At 44.7% G+C, this 22,269-nt stretch overlaps 1 protein-coding gene across 2 annotated transcripts; it reads left to right on the top strand.

Annotated features, from left to right (window-relative positions):
* Positions 1-1,235: 1,235 nt before the first annotated feature.
* On the top strand, positions 1,236-16,546 carry LOC143783052 (cold-inducible RNA-binding protein B-like). 2 transcript variants are annotated; one of them, XM_077271261.1, is made up of 8 exons: positions 1,408-1,537; positions 1,809-1,922; positions 3,153-3,259; positions 7,088-7,205; positions 8,200-8,287; positions 9,820-9,887; positions 16,163-16,259; positions 16,492-16,546. In XM_077271261.1, exons 2-7 carry the CDS (start codon positions 1,820-1,822, stop codon positions 16,165-16,167), a joined length of 489 nt encoding a protein of 162 aa, XP_077127376.1. In that variant the 5' UTR covers positions 1,408-1,537; positions 1,809-1,819; the 3' UTR covers positions 16,168-16,259; positions 16,492-16,546. The 2 variants fall into 2 exon arrangements, with proteins under 2 accessions (XP_077127367.1, XP_077127376.1); XM_077271252.1 differs by lacking the exons at positions 16,163-16,259; positions 16,492-16,546 and adding an exon at positions 11,041-11,961 and having other exon boundaries at positions 1,236-1,537.
* The last annotated feature ends 5,723 nt before the right edge of the window (positions 16,547-22,269 follow it).

The raw sequence follows: 22,269 nt of genomic DNA, 5'->3' as shown, positions 1-22,269 counted from the left end.
CATGGCCGCTACAGACAGCACTGGGCCTCCCACCAGCCTCTCCAGCATGACATGGCCGCTACAGAGAGCACTGGGCCTCCCAGCTGCCTCTCCAGCATGACATGGCCGCTACAGAGAGCACTGGGCCTCCCACCAGCCTCTCCAGCATGACATGGCCGCTACAGAGAGCACTGGGCCTCCCACCAGCCTCTCCAGCATGACATGGCCGCTACAGAGAGCACTGGGCCTCCCACCAGCCGGACATGGCCGCTACAGAGGGCACTGGGCCTCCCACCAGCCTCTCCAGCAGGACATGGCCGCTACAGAGGGCACTGGGCCTCCCACCAGCCTCTCCAGCATGACATGGCCGCTACAGAGGGCACTGGGCCTCCCACCAGCCTCTCCAGCATGACATGGCCGCTACAGAGGGCACTGGGCCTCCCACCAGCCTCTCCAGCAGGACATGGCCGCTACAGAGGGCACTGGGCCTCCCACCAGCCGGACATGGCCGCTACAGAGAGCACTGGGCCTCCCACCAGGACATGGCCGCTACAGAGAGCACTGGGCCTCCCACCAGCCGGACATGGCCGCTAAAGAGGGCACTGGGCCTCCCACCAGCCTCTCCAGCAGGACATGGCCGCTACAGAGGGCACTGGGCCTCCCACCAGCCTCTCCAGCAGGACATGGCCGCTACAGAGAGCACTGGGCCTCCCACCAGCAGGACATGGCTGCTACAGAGAGCACTGGGCCTCCCACCAGCCGGACATGGCCGCTACAGAGAGCACTGGGCCTCCCACCAGCCGGACATGGCCGCTAAAGAGGGCACTGGGCCTCCCACCAGCCGGACATGGCCGCTACAGAGAGCACTGGGCCTCTCACCAGCATGACATGGCCGCTAGAGAGCACTGAGCCCTTCACCTTGAGATGGCAGCGGTCCCCAGCACTAGCTACACACGACTCTCCATGCGGCCGCCACTGTGAGACCACGCCGCGATAGACGCTATCGATAGAAGGCACTGACCACACACCACGGCCATTACTTCATATGTGACAGGGCGATTTCTCCTATCAGCTCTATAACGCCCGGAAACTCGGAGCAATCATGTCACAAAGAAACTACTTCAGTTCAGTGATCTATTCTCAACCCCCGAATCTAAAATGGCGCCAACACGACCTGTAATGGCGGACAAAGCCCCTCTCCCCAGCAGTCAATCACGCCTGACGTCATGAGTCACTCCCACTGTTCCTGTAGGACTATACTATATACTATAGAAGGAAGCAGTAGTTTTAGTGGAAATGTAGCTCGCACAGCAGCCTTCTTGCACATGCTTCTTTTATTTTTTAATACAATGACCACCAGCCAATTCTGCGCTGCATAGGTTTAGCAGATACACTCAAGAACTAGCACCCCCGTGCCGTGGTACAACTGGTACAGTCCGCATGTTGCATAATTCATGAGGAGGGAGGGGCCATCTGTGGTATATAAGAGCGAGGCGGGCGTGATTGCGTTCTTCGAATTGCTGGATCTGTTTCTGCCGTGTCGTCCTGATAACTTAAGGTAAGAAAACGCGGGCGGGGCTGGCAGCACCTTTCTCCCACACGCGCTCTCGTCCGGTTAGCGGGTATTGTGGCGCTCTCCATGCGAGGACCCTTTTCTGTCTGACTCGCCTGTGCTGGTGAGCGTGGCTCCCGTGTGCTCTTTGTCTTTCCCCACTTCCTGTTCGGTGGCGCCATTTTGAGAGCCGTTGGTGCATGCTTTTGGCGCTGCTTCGCGGCCGCCATTTTGTAGTCTTCAGCTGCGTAACCCTGACTGTTGTGTTTCCCCCTAGAGCTCGTCATCATGTCTTCAGACGAAGGAAAGCTTTTTATCGGCGGTCTGAGCTTTGATACAGACGAACAGAGCTTGGAGCAGGTGTTCGGCAAGTACGGCCCGGTGGCTGAGGGTGAGTAATGGCGCGGCCATGTGCTTCCCTTCCCCCCACAGGGGCCGCCCTGGCACAGAGGGCCTGTATTAGCCGACTGGTGTTTACCCCTCCGACTACCTCTACAATATGGGGTCTGTGTGTAACACGTGTATACTCAAGCATGCATGCCTTATAGGAATACCTACAATGGGAAGGGGTCTACTATGTCCAGGCTAGGTGACTGCTTGGACCCCCGCAGTTCCTGAGCACGATGCACTGAAAGCCCCCTTTTTTTTTTTTTTTTTTTCTTTTTTTTTTTTTTTTTGCATTTTACAATGGTCACCCCATTCCTCCCTTGTAGCACCACTAACTATAAGGTTAAGGGGACCGTGAGAGCAGGTTTTTCCCTTGGTAACCAGTGATAATGTGGCTTTCTAGTGCCCCCGCCCTGAATGCTGCCAGTGATACTGTATAATCGGTGGTGTATATTAGTCAGGCGAGCACTTGGTGTGGATTAGTCTGAGAGGCTCATCCTCCGGCTTCCGTGTCTTCTGACCTGGACCATGATTATGTGCCACTGTACAGACCTGCAGTCTCACTGAGCACCTCTGATATCTGGAGCTGAGCAGGCAAGTAGCCTCTCATTAGCAGACGTATACATGTGCTATTTGCTGCCTTGGACTCCATTTCATATTGCTCGTGTTCTAATTGCACCTGGAGATGGCTCGGTGTTGGCTTCTAGTTGTCTCTAATTCAAAAGGAGTCTGAAAGCACAAAACGACTCCTCAAGCCAAGCACGTAAGCACATATGCAGCTTGGGTGTGGCCGAGCAGTTCAGTGTAACTTCCCAACTACTTGAATTCCTCGCCACCCTTTCAGTAAAACCACAGCTCTCTGAAGGAAGATTGAGAACAAGTTAGGTGACTGCTGCTTGCAGTTAACAAACCCCCTTTAACTGCTAGAGCATGGGGCTGTAGTGTGGCTTTGTCCCCATGTGATGACACTAGGACATAGTAGAGTTAAACTTGGCAAGATCCGTAGTCATCAAATGTCAAACTATCAGTTTTTCAAGATTTCCTGTACAATAAAATAAATGTAAAATAGTGTAAATATTCGTAGATTGCATGGTCATGCTACTCTGCACATGAAGGGTTACTTCTGATCATGCCTGAGATGGGAATATGCTAATAACCCTTTATTTTGTTTGTTGTCTAATCTGATATTTCTATTTCCTATGATTAGTCAAATACTCATTTTTCTTTTCTCTAGTGGTGGTTGTGAAGGACCGTGAGACCAAGAGATCTAGGGGCTTTGGGTTTGTTACATTTGAAAATCCAGAAGATGCAAAAGATGCCATGGAAGCAATGAATGGAAAGGTGAGATTTGTTTGCAATTTATCATGCAGAAGACTTACACTTATTATCCACAAGTAGACTTCAGTGCTTTGTCCGGTCTTAAATGAAGTCTGCAGTTAATGTGACTGCAGACTTGTGAATCCCCACCAAACACACACTGAGCATACAGCGGTGATGTATGCAATATTCATATGCCCGAGCAAAACCCTTTTTCTAATGTGCAGCTCACTGGATGTCTGTCGCTAGACAGGAAGCAGCCTCGCCCCATACAATAACTCTGCCTGGGAGTAGGCATAACACATCATTGCTGTTCTTGACTCAAGTGGCAACGTGTCAGTGCATGTATTGGTTATTTTATAAGTCTGCAATCACACAGACTTTATTTTAGACTGGATGAACCCCTTTAATGTGAAAACACTTGGGGTCCCACTGCTGGAATTTCCTCTAAGCTTGAGTGCAGGATCTCTTCTGTACGCTTTCAACAGTTATTTCCTTGGTTGTCTATGGAAATGCCATTGGGATATCTGCCGCCTTTGTACAAAAACTCAAGACTTATGGCTACATGACTTTAATTAAAATTTGAGATCATGCTGAGGTGCATAAAAATCCAATCTCTGTATTTTCCCTCTGGTGAAAATACAGCTTTAAACTGGTCAGACAAGTTATGCAAATGTTTCTCCTAGTACAACAAACGGTAATGGAATGGTAAGCTATATTGCTTACTGAATAAGCTGCAGAGTGAACCTGGCTTCCTCGATCACTCCAGCTTTTTGGTGCTGCATGTGTCGCAGCTGTGTGACAGTCACACCACATGCATGGATAGTCCAACAAACACTCTCCATGCATGTGTTGTGACTGTCGCGACACATGCAGCTGATCAGCCAGAGCGATCCAGGAAGCTGGGTTACCTCGGCAGCTTATTTGGTAAGCGTTACAGCTTGCCAAATAAGCCCTAATTGATCAAATTCACTCGTCTCTAGTGGTGTTTGTTACACGTCTTACCTGATTGTTCCACTCCTGATTTTGGTCTTGCAGATACTGATGTCAAATACTGAACGTGGCCTAACACTGATTTCTACCTGTGGTGAAGAAATGCGTCTTGTGGTTTTTGTGTAATCATTGTTAAGTTTTCAGTTAGAGGTGGTGGGTGGAATTTTTTTTTTTTTCCTGATGTGGCCTCATTTTGGGCTTAAATGGTGGGTCACTGAGCATCCAGCGACCAGCCTCCCATCTTAAATACTATGCTTGCGCAGTTAATATTTATGACCGTAAAGGGAACCTGTCACCAGGTTTGGCCAATATAAAGCCACTGCCTTTCATGGCTTATCTACAGCACTCTATAAAGGTGGTGGCCAAACCTGGTGACTGGTTCGCTTTAAAGTTTTTATGTAAACACCAGCAAAATGGTGTCTGTGCAGTAGCATCTATAGCTTGGCAATAGATGCTACTGCGCATGTGCCGCTACAGTTTTGCTGGAGTTAAATTTAAAGAGTGTCCGCTACTAGGACAACCCCTTCTTAAACTAAATGTTATACCCCGATAACATAATAAAGCCTGTACTTGCTTTCCATGTCACTGATTGCGGTCATGGGCCTGTCATGTCCTGCAGAGGAAACATGTGCCCACTCAGTGCTGGCAAATCAGTCTCTGCGTTTGGACAAACATGAAATTAAGTCTGGGAGCAACTGTAGCCCTGGCTTCCTCTTGTGCGATTTGTCCCAAGGCGGAGACAGTGAAGCCAGTCGTGACTGGGCGTCACATCATTAACCGCATCACAGCCCTGTGACCGAGTGCTGATGCCACTGGAACACAGCTAGCACATGAATTGAGTATAGGCTTTATCAGGCCATAACGTCTAGTTTAATAAGAGGTTTGTCCTAGAAGTGAACAACCCCTTTAAGGACTACAATGTTAACTGCATAAGCACAGTATTTAAAAATGGGAGGCAGGTCACTGAAGGTGCAATGACCTGTCATTTAAGCCAGATTGCTTGAGGCTGGAGCAAAAGAATCTCTAACTCTAAACTGCAAACATAGATTAAACAAAAAAAGAACCACAAGATGGATTTCTTCAACCCAGGTATCATTTTAATTCCATGTAACAGCACCAAACGGACACTGCCTTAACCCCTTCATGACCTTGGCATTTTTCCGTGTTCGTTTTTCGCTCCCCTCATTCCCAGAGCCATAACTTTTTTTTTTTATTTTTCCGTCAATATGGCCATGTGAGGGCTTATTTTTTTGTGAAACAAGTTGTACTTTTGAACGACATATCTGGTTTTAGCATGTCATGTACTAGAAAACGGGGAAAAAAATTCCAAGTGCGGTGAAATTGCAAAAAAAAGTGCAGTTCCACACTTGTTTTGTTTGGCTTTTTTGCTAGGTTCACTAAATGCTAAAACTGACCTGCCATTATGATTCTCCAGGTTAGTGCGAGTTCATAGACGCCTAACATGACTAGGTTATTTTTTTTTTTATCTAAGTGGTGAAAAAAAAATTCCAAACTTTGCTAAAATAAAAAAATTGCTCCATTTTTCATAATATGGGAGGCTAGAAGCTGGCACAACTCGATCACCTCTGCTACATACATAGCAATCAGATCGCTGCTATGCAGCAGAAATGCAGGTGTGCCATGAGCACCGACCACAGGGTGGCGCTCACAGCTACTGGCGATAAGTAACCAGAGAGGTCTCAAGGACCTCTATGGTTATTCTGCAGAAGCATCGCTGACCCCCGATCATGTGACTGGGTCGGCGATGTGCTCATTTCCGGCCGGAAGCGCCGGTTAAATGCCGCTGTCTGCGTTAAAGACAGCGGCATTTAACTAGTTAATGGTGATGGGTGAATCGTGATTTCACCCGCCGCTATTGTGGGCACATGTCAGCTGTTCAAAACAGCTGACATGTCCTGGCTTTGATGCGGGCTTGCTGCCGGAGCCCTGCATCAAAGCAGGGGTTCTGACCTCGGACGTACTATCCCGTCCGAGGTCAGAAAGGGGTTAAGTATACTTGGCAAAATGCTGATGACTGGTCTGCATTAAAGGGGATTTGTCACAAGAAGGAAAACGAGGCTGTTCCACTGGCCAGGGGGTATGTATAACTGGGTCTGAAACTGGCAAATCCTCACAGCGCACCATTTGTGTGCTGGAGAGGTGGGATTCAAGTCTGCACTATTTTTGACCGGACATCCCCTTTTGTCCCCGGACAGAATAGTACATTCGAGGACAGAACCCCTGCTTTGATGCAGGCTCCAGTGGTGAGCCTGCATCAAAGCCGGGACATGTCCGCTATTCAAAACAGCGGACATGTGCCCACAGTAGGCACAGCGGAGTCACGATCTGCCTTTAATTAAATGTCGCGGTTAAACTCTGACAGCGGCATTTAACTAGCTCTTTCGGGCATTGGGCTGGAAGTGCTCGCATTGCTGACTCCCGTCACATGATAGGGGGTCAGCGATGCGTCGACATAACAACCAGAGGCCTCTGAAAACCTCTGGTTGATGTCAGATTGCTGTGAGTGACACCCTGTGGTCAGGAGCTCATAGCAATGCTGTAATTCAGCTACATAGGAGCGATCTGAGCTTCACCTCTATGTAGCAGAGCTGATCAGGCTATGCCAGCTACTAGCCTCCCATGGAGGCTATTGAAGCATGGCAAAAGTGAAAAAATAAAAAAAATGCTTAAATCAGCCCCATTCAAAATAAAACTATAAAAATGGTTAAAATTTTTTATTTGTTCGGTTCCATTTAAGTAACAATATAGCATGGAAACTAGTTGGGCAAGCAAATGGATGTAAATTTGGATAGATGGTATAACTTGTCAAACATAACTCTTAATTCTCCATTGTTTCAGTCTGTTGACGGTAGACAGATCCGTGTTGATCAAGCTGGCAAGTCCTCAGGTGATAGGCGTGGAGGTTACAGGGGAGGATCCTCTGGAGGACGAGGATTTTACCGTGGCAGAGGACGTGGTACGTAACTTTTTTTTTTTCATAGTCTACAACTTAAAAGGGACACTATTCAGATGTCTTAAGGTACCGTCACATTAAGCGACGCTGCAGCGATATAGACAACGATGCCGATCGCTGCAGCGTCGCTGTTTCGTCGTTGTGTGGTCGCTGGAGAGCTGTCACACAGACAGCTCTCCAGCGACCAACGATGCTGAAGTCACCAGGTAACGCAGGGCCACGCTTAGTAACCCGATGTTTACCCTGGTTACCAGTGTAAATTTAAAAAAAAAAAAAAACACTACATACTTACATTCCGGTGTCTGTCGCATTCCCCGGCGTCCGCTTCCCTGCACTGTGTAAGCGCCGGCCGTAAAGCAGAGCGGTGACGTCACCGCTCTGCTTTACGGCCGGCGCTGACAGTGCAGGGAAGCGGACGCCGGGGGACGTGACAGACGCCGGAATGTAAGTATGTAGTGTTTGTTTTTTACATTTACAATGGTAACCAGGGTAAATATCGGGTTACTAAGCGCGGCCCTGCGCTTAGTAACCCGATGTTTACCCTGGTTACCAGTGAAGACATCGCTGAATCAGCGTCAAACAAACAGATTCAGCGATGTCAGCGGGTGATCCAGCGACGAAATAAGGTGCTGGCCTTCTAGCTCCGACCAACGATGTCACAGCAGGATCCTGATCGCTGCTGCGTGTCAAACACAACGATATCGCTATCCAGGACGCTGCAACGTCACGGATCGCTGATGTTATCGTTAAGAAGTTCAGTGTGAAGGTACCTTTAGTGATGAACAAGTGTGCTCAGATAAGGTGTTATCCAAGCATGATCAAGTGCTGATGCAGTTTCTTCAGCATGCTCTAGTACTTTGTTCTAGTTGCTGTGGCTGTTGGGTTTTCCCTGAGCACTTAGATGAAGCTTTGAAAATCAAACTGTAAAAATGGGCACAAGATAAACTTGTCTGAATTTTTAGAACTGCATAGCACTAACACTGCTCTTGCCTTATAGGTGGTGGAGACCGGGGCTATGGAAGCAGCCGTTTTGACAGCAGGAGTGGTTATGGTGGAAGCGGTGGATCTAGAGATTATTATGGAAGGTAATATGAGCATTAAACTGATAAACTGTATGTTGCATACACTTCTCCACATGTGTTGTGGGGTGCCTCTGTAAGGGTTAAATTTTCTCCCCTCAACCCAGCTCTAAACATGTTTTATGCTATAAAGTGAGCATAAATCACACCTTGACACATTTGGCACACCCCAATTTCTTAACTCTGCTGCCACCACTCAAACAGATGAAGTAGTCTCCAAAATACTACTGTCAAAGGCTATGGATTCCTTAGAGCAGAGGTCCTCAACCTTTCTGACCTTGAGAGCCGCATTCAGCTCTGCGAGAGGGTCGTGAGCCACAACCAGCTCCTTCCTCACTCACAGTAGTGACACAAAGCCTCCATTTAAGGTATAACATCCCAAGCTTTTGCTCTGAAATCACACCAAGGCAGTATGCCAAGCTCCATGGTTTCCTATTGCACCCCCTTTTAGATCTCTTGTGTAAAGGGGTAGACACAAGTCATTTAGGCTGAGTTCAGATTGCGTTTTAGCAGTCCGTTAAGACGGACTGCGTTACACCGTGGCGTAACATGCAGTCTGTTAACGCTGCCATTTAGCTCTATTTCAGGCGCATTGCTGGCGCACGCCCACAATGGGCGTGCGCTAGCCATGTGCTGTCATTGAGTGACGGACCCTGGGACGTGGGATGCAGCGTTTCCGGGTCCGTCACTGCTAGCGCAGAGCTAGCAGATGCTCTATCTATCTGCACTAGCGATATGGCATATCGGCACTTGCATAAACAGCAGCCCGTTAACGCATGTGTTGAACGGGCTGCTGTTAATGCAATGTGACCTAGCCTTAGAGATCTGCTCTTAATAGTTATTTACACCTGGTACTAATGCACCAAGTTGGCAGGCAGTCGCGAGCCATATGTTGCTCCCGAGCTACAGGTTGGGGACCCCTGCCTTAGAGCATATATGGATAAAACTTGTAAATGATTTTTAATTTTAATATATCAAAATTATACACTGCTTGCAATAGGTTATAAAAAGGAAAAAATAAGACTGTTTCCATCCATAGTAATTTCTCCATTTTATAACATTTATCTTATCCTTGAAAGAAGGAGTAATTGGTTATGGGTCACACCTGCATTTTAGGCATCCTCTAGATGTTAACTTATTTTGTGCCACCCAGCTTTTTAGTCCTGACAATAGGCTCATACTGCCAGGATGACCTAGATTGGCCCATTTAAAAGTTGCTGCTTGTGACTAGATGATGGGTTAACTTGTGGTCTTGCATTTCAAATGGCTGTCCCCTCCCCATAAAGTCAACAGGAAGTATTCTGCCTGTTAAGGGTCCAGGAGCAGAACTACAATGTCTGATACCCCTATCTGTATTATCCCAGTAGACACCTCCCCCCCCCTCATGGTTGGGTTCCTGCAACAAGAGTGGGCAGATGTTATATGCTTTGGACAGGTGTTTGGATGCAATCCTAACTTGCTATTTTACCGATATTAGTGTGCCTTACAATTATATTTTTCCTTCACAGCATAGTAACATATATATTTTTTCTTTATAGTGGAAGGAGTCAAGGGGGATATGGTGACAGATCAGGAGGTTCCTACAGAGATGGCTATGACAGCTATGGTAAGTAACTAACTAGGCTAAAGAGTCTGGGTATGGCTTAAAGGGAACCGGTCACCAGGTTTGGCTGATAAGAGATACGACTATCACCTTTCAGGGCTGGTATACATCAATTCTGTCCCCAACCTGCAAGAGAAGAAATATCATTTTTATTATACTCGCCTGTGGGGTGGTCCGGTCTGAGTGGGTGTCGCTGCTCTTGGGTCTGGTGCCGCCCTCCTGTTTGCTTTGTGTGGATGACATGTCTCCTAAGCTCCGTGCTCCTGCAAAAGCGCACTTCTCTGCCCTGTTGAGGGCAGATCAAAATACTTCAGTGCGCAGGCGCTGGGAAAGTCAGAGTCCTGGCACATGCGCACTGCAGTACCTTACTGTGCCATTGACAGGGCAGAGAAGTACGCCTGGGCAGGATCGCTGTGCCAAGGAGACTGGATGACGTAGGGATGCGTCATCCACACAAAGAAAGCGGGACGGGGATCGTAAGATGGGAGGTGCTGGACCAAGACCAGCTATGCCCATCGGGCCACCACACAGGGAGTAAAATTAATTTTTCTTGCAGGTTGGGTGGGGCAGATAATACAGTATTCTATAATGCTGTATATCAGCCCTGAAAGTTGATAGCTATATTTCTTATCTGCCAAACCTGGTGAAAGGTTCCCTTTAACATCAAGAAAGGCTAAATGTCCTGAATCCTTGCTTCATGGGGCTTCCTGAAACTTGATACTTCATGGTGCTGTAGTATGCAAATTCTCTTCAGAGAGTAAGAGTACTAGAAGTCTAGTGTCACCTTTAGGAGGAAGTAGTAATCCTAAAAGTCAATGTGAACCCTTTAACAAGCTTTGTCGCATGACTTGGATAAAAGCCAAAACCAGAATCTCAATTTGCAGACTTTCGGGGTGTACTGCACCTAGTCAATGCAAACTGTGAAAGGTGTCTGACCAGGATCCTTGGATTTCCCAAAGGAGCATTGCGGCTTAGTCTCCTCATCTCAGCATGTTTAACATGTCACTCTGCAAGGAGAAACGTTACCCCTTGGATCCTGGTGCTGTAGTAATCATTCTATATGGGAGTTGGGATTAGCTATCTAGTGTGGGGTTGGTGTAATGTTCTGACATGTGCTTCAAGTGACTTTACAACTGTGCCTGCTTCTTGTCCTCAGCTACACACGACTAAAACTCCTGACTCAAGATCCTCCTTCCAGTGGCTGTATTTATAAAGATTTTTGGAGCTTCGCATAACAGTTAATGTGTAGTCAATCTAAATGTGTTCACTTTTATATAAATTTGTTCAATTATCCTTACAGCCTCACTGGTAGTACATGGAACAGTGTAATTTTTTTAAGTTGTAACATTAAGACTTGCCTTGGTTCTAATGTTATGATTTTGCTGTTCTATTGAAGTGCTCAGGTGGGAGCTCCTTGTTGCTGTTTTAAATTGGCAGACCCATGCCTCAGTGACCTAGTGGTCCCTGCCCAGAGTATAGCTATTAGCAGAATTGTTAATGTACACACTCTATTCTGTTCCATGATCTATTTGATAACATTATATCAAGGGGGACTTAAACCCCGGGACTAACTAAAAAAAATTTTTAGGCTGTCTACTGTGTAGAGGGCAGATAGGGTTTTTTTTTTTTTTTTTATAAGGCTTTTCTCAAATGCCTTGCATTTCCGAATGTGCAGGTGAACGGCGCTATCGCTGCTCATCCCATCATGTGACATCAAAGGCAACTGCAGCCTTGGGCCTTGTAATGGGAATGTGTGGACAGAAATGTCACTGCTTACAGGCACAACGGGAAATACAAGGTATCTGCCCACTACACAGTGTAATGGACAACCTCTTTAAGCGCATGACTCTGAAAGAATCCTTTAGTATAACAAATAGGGTACAGTCAAGGTGCACTGTAAATATTGGCTGTACCTTCTTGCTATACCTAAAGCAATCTAATTTCTTAATATCACAAGAAATTCTTGAATGTTTGTTATTGTTTTTTACTGAAAAATACAAATATTGTAATTGGCTAAATTGTATTTTTACTTTCATTTGGCTTCACGAAGCCTATTAAAAGACCATCTGAAAAGAAATGCTGCTCTTGACATTTACATTCTGCACAACACTGATTAAGTAGAGGTCATCCAATTAGGTTGTGTGGCTGCTATTGCATTCTAGTTGTATGGAGTTTTTTTTTTTTATTCTTACATTGTTTAGACAGACAAGGCACACAGAAGTTTGAATGACCCTCAACACCTAGTCTTTAACAAAGTTAGTTGAGTAAATCTTCCTACATATTAGAGGGCAGAACTTCCCACTTGCCTAACATTATTGGACATTGTTCAATCAGTGTAACAAGGTGAAACCCATTTCAATAGTGGCTGCATCACTAAAGAAACTGATCTAAGTAACTGTATTGGGGAAATGAAAAAGGAAAAAATGTATATAAATTCCTCATCACTTGAGACCCCTTTAAGAGATTTTGCCTGCATGTGAAGTGATTTACTGTAATGTTCCTTGATTGGCACTTTTGTATGGGCTGAAATTTCCAACAACTAAGCTTCACTTTGCTCTGCCAATCTCCTCTTGGTTGAGAATTCAAATTACTATGTCCACTACTTGGACAACTCCTCATACCCCATGCATGGCCCAGATCAAGTTAAACTAGAAGTTGATGTGAACAGGGTCTAAGGGACCCTAACATTGTATATTTCCTTTATTCAGAATCCAGGAAGCATGATAAAACAATTATATCGGAGATTGCTGAACTGATTTCTTTATTGACAAAAAGATTCAGTGAAGTTTACAACTGTTAAAGGGATTGTCCATTATTAGGACAGCCTCTTATTACGGTAATTAAATGTTCGGCCCCATTAAAAAAAATGCCAGTGCAGTTCCCATGCTGACGGCACTCGCTCTTCCTGGGGCTCTTGTGCTTTTGCTCTAGAGCCCAGTCAGCACTGGCAGCACTGTCCCCAACATTCAGACAAATTGAACATTAAGTCCACGCTGCAGCTGGTCTGACTTCCTCTTAATGGTCAATTTGTCTGGAGGCAGGGGACAGTGACACCAGTTCATATTGGGCTCTGGCAGGTCACTTGTGGCAACCACCGCACTAGTGACCTGGGGTTGAATGGTGCTGGCACCAGAGAGTAAGTCTCTCCTCCCCCAAGCCTAACGTGGAGTATAAGGGGTTGTTCTAGTAGTAAACCACTCCTTTTTAGAGGTTTTCCCACAAAGTTCATTTTAATCAATAGAATATTGGAATATAAAGTTCCACAATTAGATGTGTTTAAAACAAATTAACTGAGAATTTTAAAAATGAGCCCCTGCTATGTACTGTGTAATGGCTGGCTGACTGTACAGTAACAGTCTGATCATACCACAGCTCCTGGGCAGGGGAGGAAGCAATTGTATACAGACAGTACAGCAGGGGATCACTCACAGCTGATTTATGGGAGGTAAAACTTTTTTTAAAAAACTGGTAGTAAAATGCTTTACGTCACAGAATGAGCTGTGATCCCATGCTGTAACATCTGTTTAGAGGAGCCGTTGTATGATCTAACCTGTTGTACTGTCAGTCACTACCCGGGACACAGCAGTGACACATTTAGAAGATATCTCTGCACAGGACACTTTATTTTAAAACATTCATTTGAGGTTGTGGCTCTCCTTTTAGCATAGTTAAAGTATCTGGGTCAGTTTGAAGCCCACTGGTAAGATAATTACTTAGTCTGAAATATTCTGACTATGCTCCAATATTGCTAGAGTACCTATCGCAAGACATTTTGAACAAATTGTGGACTGTGGTGATTTTTCTATAAGTTTTTAGATGGTGACCAGCAGGGTCCATAATGCCCACCTAAATGTCTAGCTTTTCTAGCTCTAATGGTCACTCAATAACATCAAGGTGTTAGCTTGGAATAACACGCAATAACATCCTTTCACAATAAGACAAGGAGGGAAGTGGGATCCTGCTCTACTTGCTAGGATCTCCGATCTCAAATCTGGAAAAATGTATAACACCATTTGCATCACTAACGGCTTTCTGCCCTTGTAATCTGTGGGTGTGGATTCCTACTGATGAAAACAGTAATGGCATGTTTTTGATAACAAAAACAAAACTACAGTAAGTGACGTGGGAATTGGTTTTATGCTCCTTATATTGGGCGGCAAAAGCCTTATGACATTAGTTTCCCATTTATTTTTACTCACTGCTTTTGTAGGACAGTGGTATGAATTTAATTTGCCAGATATGACTTCCCAGTTTCATTTGATCAGTTCCTCCCAAATTAATAAGGCTAAGTTCACATTAGCGTTTCTGTGCCCAGCGTATCATATGCAAACGTATGCTTACGCCTGTGCATCATGTGCATGCGTTTTGCTATGCGGTAGTTTTTTTTTTATGTGCATGGTGGAGGCGGTGACATAATTTTGTGGACATGCGCAGTCTAAAGTATGCATGTGTATCTAACGCATTCGTACGAATGTCCTTGCTTTCCCATAGACAGTAATGTGTTTGATGCAATCGCCCGCATGCCGCCTCAAAAATGCTACATATTGCATTTTCCAGACCCACCACACACCTCAAAACGCATGCATACGCATACGCAAGCGACCGCATGTCCCGGTGTACACCATGTTAAAAATATGTACGCACGAAGCATGCGGATCCTAAGCTGCGCACAGACACAATTGTGAACCTGGCCTAAGATAATGTGCAAAAACTGGTTTGTTAGGCTAGTTTCACATTGGTGTTCCGCAGGGCTGCGGATGAAATCACTCTTCCTCCGTTAAGCCCTGCCCACTGCCGTGCCTCTATCTTCAGCTCTGCATGCATGCGTCCTGTGTCCCCTATCTAACATTAGGTACGCAGGCCATGCGGATGCCTCCGCATGCATCTCAACACTGCGCTGACCTGCGTCGAATGCAACATGTTACATTTTGTTGCAGTCTGTGCAGGGTCAAAACTATGCATGCGGAGGCATCTGCATGGCCTGGGTACCCAATGTTAAAGATGGGGGACGTAGGCGCAGCTGAAGGAAGAGGTGCAGCTTAACAGGATTTCACCCCAGGCCTACCGAATGCTAGTGTGAAACTAGCCTTAATGCTGCTCGTAGGAGTCGGCTGTGAAATTTTGTGACCCATAAGATTTAGCATTTTTTTTTGTTTTTTAATTTGCTGTTGTGGTTGTGGGAAGCTAAGCATGCACAATCTCCAACATGAAAGTTTGGAAGCAAGAACAGAACTATGGTTTCTGTTTTTTTTTTTTTTTTTTTATTTAAGTAAAAGAAAATATGGTAAGAGGTCCAATAAATGGCCATAACCTGGGATCCCCCTTACCAAATAAGCTTCTGAAAATGCTGTTCAGCACATATCTGACAGTATTTACTGATTAATGCTGTCCGGCACACTTGCTAAGGCAGCCATGGGTATGGTGCACATTTACTATGGATATGGAATGTGCAAACCTATAGCTGCCAGAAAGGTCAATGTTTCCAGATGTGACTCGTATGCTCTCCCGAGACATTAACTGGGCGTGAGCCTAGGATTTCAAATTACTTTGTCATGGTGAGCTTGCATATGGCTCATCTATCTGGAAGGATATTGAGCCAGGCTTCAAAGAAAGTGGCATTCATGGATTGGACTAGTTATTAAAGCCTATGTGAATTAAGAGAATGGGTTACCACTAATCTTTCGCTACAGATATGGAATTCAGATTCTTTAGAGGGTGGGAATAAATGTCCATACAAATCTGTTGCCTTGAGAATCTCCTGCTAGAATACAGCCTCTGCAATATCCTTGGAGAAGTCAAGTGTTGTGCATCCTGTGAAGCCTGCCGAAAAGCTGCTCTTGGCTAGTTCAGTTGTGGAATTAGTCCGGTATTTTGAGGTAACTCTTTTGCTCATGTCCACATCCCTCTTGAGTTCATGATGTGCCTGTGAAACATCCAAATAGCACAGTAGTACCAGATATTGTATAATTAAAGCTATTTGTCAATGACAAACCATCTCTGGAAATCTGACAGTTTGCCTACTTAACATGACCCAGTAAAATACTGGCAAATGCCTTGCTACGAAGTCTTTTTTTTTTTTTTTTTTTTTCTCGCCTTCAATTCTTCACTTTATGTGCATATATAGCTGTATTTTACCCCCCTCTACTGGCCCAATCACTGTTGAACACAGCCATTCTGTAGGCTACAGTCAAAATATAATTTTGCCCACTTGTAAGAATGTATTAATTTTGCTTTGGTTTCCTTCCAAGCTCACCAATTTTATGTATTTTGTTTTCCAGGATGAAGCTGATCAATTGTGATTGAGAAGTATCATTGTTGGTTCAGAAAGCTAGCTCTACGCTCTACACAACAAGAGTTAGCAAGTGTAAATTCCAGGTATGTGTCAAAATTAAATTTTTGTGATTTAATAACCTGTTTCAGTCTAGGGCTGCAGTACAGAATTGCTGGCTTTTACTGCAAAACACTCCAGGCATTCAGATGTGTTTACGCTATTTTGAACAAAATTGCAGTGTAGTCTGTCCATAGGAGATTATGACTTTAAGAAAGTTGCGTGTAGTGTTCTCGCTCTTACTCCTATTTACAATGATTGTTTTCTCTTTATCCATAGGTTCATCAGATGAATTTAATGGCGGTCTGTTAATAAAGCATTATTTGCATTCAAATTTTGTTTGTGCTTACTGTAGATAAGACCTCTCCAAGAAGACTGCAAACAGTGTAAATGCTGGGATTTTATGATCTATTAAGTGTGGTTGAAATTGCAGCTTAAAAGGGCTCCATTCTACCTTTAGGCTTTTTTTTGTTCACTGCAGGACAACTGTACTATGTGAATGCCACATCCCAACTAGACAGAACACCTCTTGAGCTATATAACCCCCTTCCTCAACATGACAAATTTCTCACTTGACGCTTTAAATTTTTATTACTTTTCTAAGCCAAAATTTTAATCCCATAGTTGTCTTTTGGGGTGTTTTTTTTTTTTAACACCATGTTAACTAAATGCTAAAACTGACCTGCCATTATGATTCTCCAGTTCATTAAGATTTCAGACACTAAACATGTATAAAAGTGGTGAAATTTTTTTTTTTCCCAAAGCTTGTTTAAAAAATTTGCGCTATTTTCTGATACCTGTAGCACTTTTTTTTTTTTTTTATTTCTGTGGACAGAGCTGACTTTTTTTAATACTTTGGTCCAAATATGATCTTTTGATCGCCAGTTATTAATTCTTCACCCAAAGCCTGTTTTTCACCTTCCTGACCAGGCCAATTTTTACAATTATGACCACTGTCACTTTATGAGGTCCTAACTCTGGAACATTTCAACAGATCACGGTGATTCTGAGATTTATTTATTTTTTAGACAAACTCAAGTCATACCAAAGAAATTTGTTTTTCCCAGTTCACCACCTGACAGCACCATTGGAGGACGTCCTTTTACCCTCAGTGGGACAGGAACAACAAGCGGCTAAAAGGACCCACTCCACCCACCAGTGGTTTTTCCTGTCCCACTGTGGATGGTGGGGATCGGGAGGCCCAGTCTTTCCCTGCCGCAAGATATCTGTGGCTGATACCTGTTATGGGGGGGTCCTTCAGCCTCCCCAGTGTAGCGCTGCTCCTGGGGTCGGGGTCTGTTTCCTCCGCACAGGGGGCTCTCTGTCCGGGCGCCTGTCTGCTGGGGGGTGAATGCAGCGGTCACTTCCAGCAGTGACCGATTCCCAGCATGTGGCCACATCTTCCTCAAGAGACCGCCTCCAAGCGGTCACTTCCGGGTCCAGCGGCCTCGTCGATTCTGGTCGGGGCAAGCCCTGGAGCACGGGGACTCCAGCAGCAGCGCCAGCCTCCGGTGAGGCCTCGCAGCATGGTCAGCTGCAGGGACGTGGTAAGGAGGGCAGGATCAACCAGGTAAATCCTATATAAATGTCACGGGGGGTCTTTATGCTGCCGGCCATCCTGACAGGGAGCACTCTGCTAAAACTGCTAAACTATCTTCGCTAAGGAAGTGACAGCCAGACCTGAGGGGACTGACCAGCTTCAGTGGCCCGTGAGTGGGCTAATCTATGCCATACTACAATGCTCACCCCTCCCCCTACTTCCCTATCTATTGCTGGTATCTATTGATTCTAGGCAGAGCCTCCCATCCCAGCACCTGAAAGAAAAAAAAAAAATCCGTAAATAAATGCCCGATACGTGCTGCTAAATTCCTGGAAAATTAGCGGAAGCCACTATGCAAGTCATGCACATCTAAGATTGTGGGTGATGAACAGACTGCGTTATTAACCAGTATGAGAACAATGATTCGTCAGGAGTTTCAGGCATCCATCTCGAGCCTGAATCTTCCTCAAAGAAGTCAGTCAGAACTGCAAACATCATGGAAAAAGCCAAGAGAGTCTAGTCCTTCCGAAGAAGAGAATTCGGATGAATCAGACCAGGAAGGAAGAGACTAATCATTGGTCAGAGGGAAAAGATATCTCTTCTCGGCTGCAGATACTGATGAGCTTCTTCATGCAGTTCGTAACACCATGCAGTTACAGGACACGCCAGAGACCTCGATCCAGGATGAAGACTGTTTACATGCTCAAGTCACAAAGGTTTTTCCAGTCAACAATAATTCGTTCCATGATTATGGAAGAATGGCAGGAAGCGGAGAAGAGACTAGTAGTACCTAGAGACTTCAGACTCTGCTTACCTTATAATCCAGAAGACATTAAAGTGTGGGATGAAGTTCCCAAGATTGATGTTCCATTGGCAAAGAAGACCTCAATCCCGTTTGAAGACTCCGCCTTAAACGATCCAATGGATTGCAAAGTAGATGGACTGCTCAGGAGAACTTGGGAATCCTCGGCAGCAATAATAGCCATTATAGATGCAACATCAGTAGTTCGGTCCATGCATTTATGGATAGACGATTTGGAAGAACATCTCAAAGCTAAGACTTCCAGAGATGTTATTCTCAAATCGCTTCCGTTACGTAAACTCAACAGGCTTTATGGCGGACGCTTCAGCAGAGTGTACGCTTCGCTGCCAGAAGCGAGTCTTTGTCCAATGCGGCCAGAAAGGCTATCTGGCTAAAGACTTGGTCAGGGGATATCCAATCAAAAAATAAACTGCGGAATCCCATTCTCAGGGAATAAAGTATTCTAGATAACATTTTAGAAAAAGCCTCAGATAAAAAAAAAAAAGGGGGTTTCCTGAGAACACAAAAAAAAATTCCAGCCCTTTCGTAGATCCCGACCTGGTCAGAAGACAGACTACAAAGGGAAAGGGAAATCGAGGAGGTGGTCTTATCCCAAGAGTGGAAAGGGTAGAGACTTCCATCTTCCCAAGTACAGGTGCAGGAAAGCCAAATTAATGACATCAAGGTGGGATGTCTGTTACAAAAATTTTAAGGGGGTTGGCAGAAAATATCCCCAAATCCTTGGATTCTGCAGGTAATTGCACAGGGGTGCAAACTAGAGTTTTCTAACTGTACCCCCAGAAAGATTTGTAGTAACCAGACCATGTCCACTCTTAGGGTATGTGTCCACGTTCAGGATTTTTCATCAGTATTTGTAAGCCAAAACCAGGACTGGAACAATTAGAGGAAAAGTATAACAAACATATGCACCACTTTTGCATTTATCACCCACTCCTGGTTATGGCTTACAAATACTGATGAAAAATCCTGATGCAATCCTGAACGTGGACACATACCCTTAACCCCTTCACCCCCAAGGGTGGTTTGCACGTTAATGACCGGGCCAATTTTTACAATTCTGACCACTGTCCCTTTATGAGGTTATAACTCTGGAATGCTTCAACGGATCTTGGCGATTCTGACATTGTTTTCTCGTGACATATCGTACTTCATGATAGTGGTAAAATTTATTCGATATAAGTTGCGTTTATTTGTGAAAAAAACGAATATTTGGCAAAAATTTTGAAAATTTCGCAATTTTCCAACTTTTAATTTTTATGCCCTTAAATCACAGACATATGTCACGCAAAATACTTAATAAGTAACATTTACCACATGTCTACTTTACATCAGCACAATTTTGGAACCAAAATTTTTTTTTGTGACGGAGTTATAAGGGTTAAAAGTTGACCAGCAATTTCTCATTTTTACAACACCATTTTTTTTTAGGGACCACATCTCATTTGAAGTCATTTTGAGGGGTCTATATGATAGAAAATACCCAAGTGTGACACCATTCTAAAAACTGCACCCCTCAAGGTACTCAAAACCACTTTCAAGAAGTTTATTAACCCTTCAGGTGTTTCACAGGAATTTTTGGAATGTTTAAATAAAAATTAACATTTAACTTTTTTTCACACAAAATGTATTTCAGATCCAATTTGTTTTATTTTACCAAGGGTAACAGGAGAAAATAGACCCCAAAATTTGTTGTACAATTTGTCCTGAGTATGCTGATACCCCATATGTGGGGGTAATCCACTGTTTGGGCGCATGGCAGAGCTCGGAAGGAAAGGAGCGCCATTTGACTTTTCAATGCAAAATTGACTGGAATTGAGATGGGACGCCATGTTGCGTTTGGAGAGCCCCTGACGTGCCTAAACATTGAAACCCCCCACAAGTGACACCATTTTGGAAAGTAGACCCCCTAAGGAACTTATCTAGATGTGTGGTGAGCACTTTGACCCAACAAGTGCTTCACAGAAGTTTATAATGCAGAGCGGTAAAAATAAAAAATCATATTTTTTCACAAAAATGATATTTTCGCCCCCAATTTTTTATTTTTCCAAGGGTAAGAAGAAATTGGACCCCAAAAATTGTTGTGCAATTTGTCCTGAGTACGCTGATACCCCATATGTGGGTGTAAACCATTGTTTGGGCGCAGAGCAGAGCTCGGAAGGGAAGGAGCGCCATTTGACTTTTCAATGCAAAATTGACTGGAATTGAGATGGGATGTCATGTTGCGTTTGGAGAGCTCCTGATGTGCCTAAACATTGAAACCCCCCACAAGTGACACCATTTTGGAAAGTAGACCCCCTAAGGAACTTATCGAGATGTGTGGTGAGCACTTTGACCCAACAAGTGCTTCACAGAAGTTTATAATGCAGAGCCGTAAAAATAAAAAATCATATTTTTTCACAAAAATGATCTTTTCGCCCCCATTTTTTTATTTCCCCAAGGGTAAGAGAAGAAATTAGAGCACAAAAGTTGTGCAATTTGTCCTGAGTACGACGATACCCCATATGTGGGGGTAAACCACTGTTTGGGCGCATAGCAGAGCTCGGAAGGGAAGGAGCGCTATTTTACTTTTCAATGCAAAATTGACTGGAATTAAGATGGGATGCCATGTTGCGTTTGCAGAGCCCCTGATGTGCCTAAACATTAAAAACCCCCACAAGTGACACCATTTTGGAAAGTAGACCCCCTAAGGAACTTATCTAGATGTGTTTTGAGAGCTTTGAACCCCCAAGTGTTTCACTACAGTTTATAACGCAGAGCCGTGAAAATAAATTCTTTTTTTTTTTCACAAAAATGATTTTTTAGCCCCCAGTTTTGTATTTTCACAAGGGTAACAGGATAAATTGGACCCCAAAATTTGTTGTCCAATTTGTCCTGAGTATGCTGATACCCGATATGTGGGGGGGAACCACTGTTTGGGCGCATGACAGAGCTCGGAAGGGAAGGAGCGCCATTTGGAATGCAGACTTAAATGGATTGGTCTGCAGGCGTCACGTTGCATTTGCAGAGCCCCTGATGTACCCAAACAGTACAAACCCCCCACAAGTGACCCCATATTGGAAACTAGACCCCCCAAGGAACTTATCTAGATGTGTTGTGAGAACTTTGAACCCCCAAGTGTTTCACTACAGTTTATAACGCAGAGCCGTGAAAATAAAAATTCTTTTTTTTTTTTCACAAAAATGATTTTTTTAGCCCCCAGTTTTGTATTTTCCCAAGGGTATCAGGATAAATTGGACCCCAAAAGATGATGTCCAATTTGTCCTGAGTACGCTGATACCCCATATGTTGGGGTAAACCCCTGTTTGGGCACACGGGAGAGCTCGGAAGGGAAGGAGCACTGTTTTCCTTTTTCAACGCAGAATTGGCTGGAATTCAGATCGGATGCCATATCCCGTTTGGAAAGCCCCTGATGTGCCCGAACAGTGGAAACCCCCCAATTATAACTGAAACCCTAATCCAAACACACCCCTTACCCTAATCCCAACATTAACCCTAACCACTCCTCTAACCCAGACACACCCAACCCTATTCCCAACCGTAAATGTAATCCAAACCCTAACCCTATCTTTAGCCCCAACCCTAACTGTAGCCCCAACCCTAGCAATAACCCTAGCCCTATCACTAGCCCTAACCCTAGCAATAACCCTAGCCCTAACTCTAGTCCTAACTCTAGCCCTAACCCTAGCAATAACCC

This window comes from Ranitomeya variabilis, chromosome 1, assembly GCF_051348905.1.
Source record: "Ranitomeya variabilis isolate aRanVar5 chromosome 1, aRanVar5.hap1, whole genome shotgun sequence".
NCBI lineage: Eukaryota > Metazoa > Chordata > Amphibia > Anura > Dendrobatidae > Ranitomeya > Ranitomeya variabilis.
This window is presented reverse-complemented; position numbering and strand designations above follow the sequence as displayed.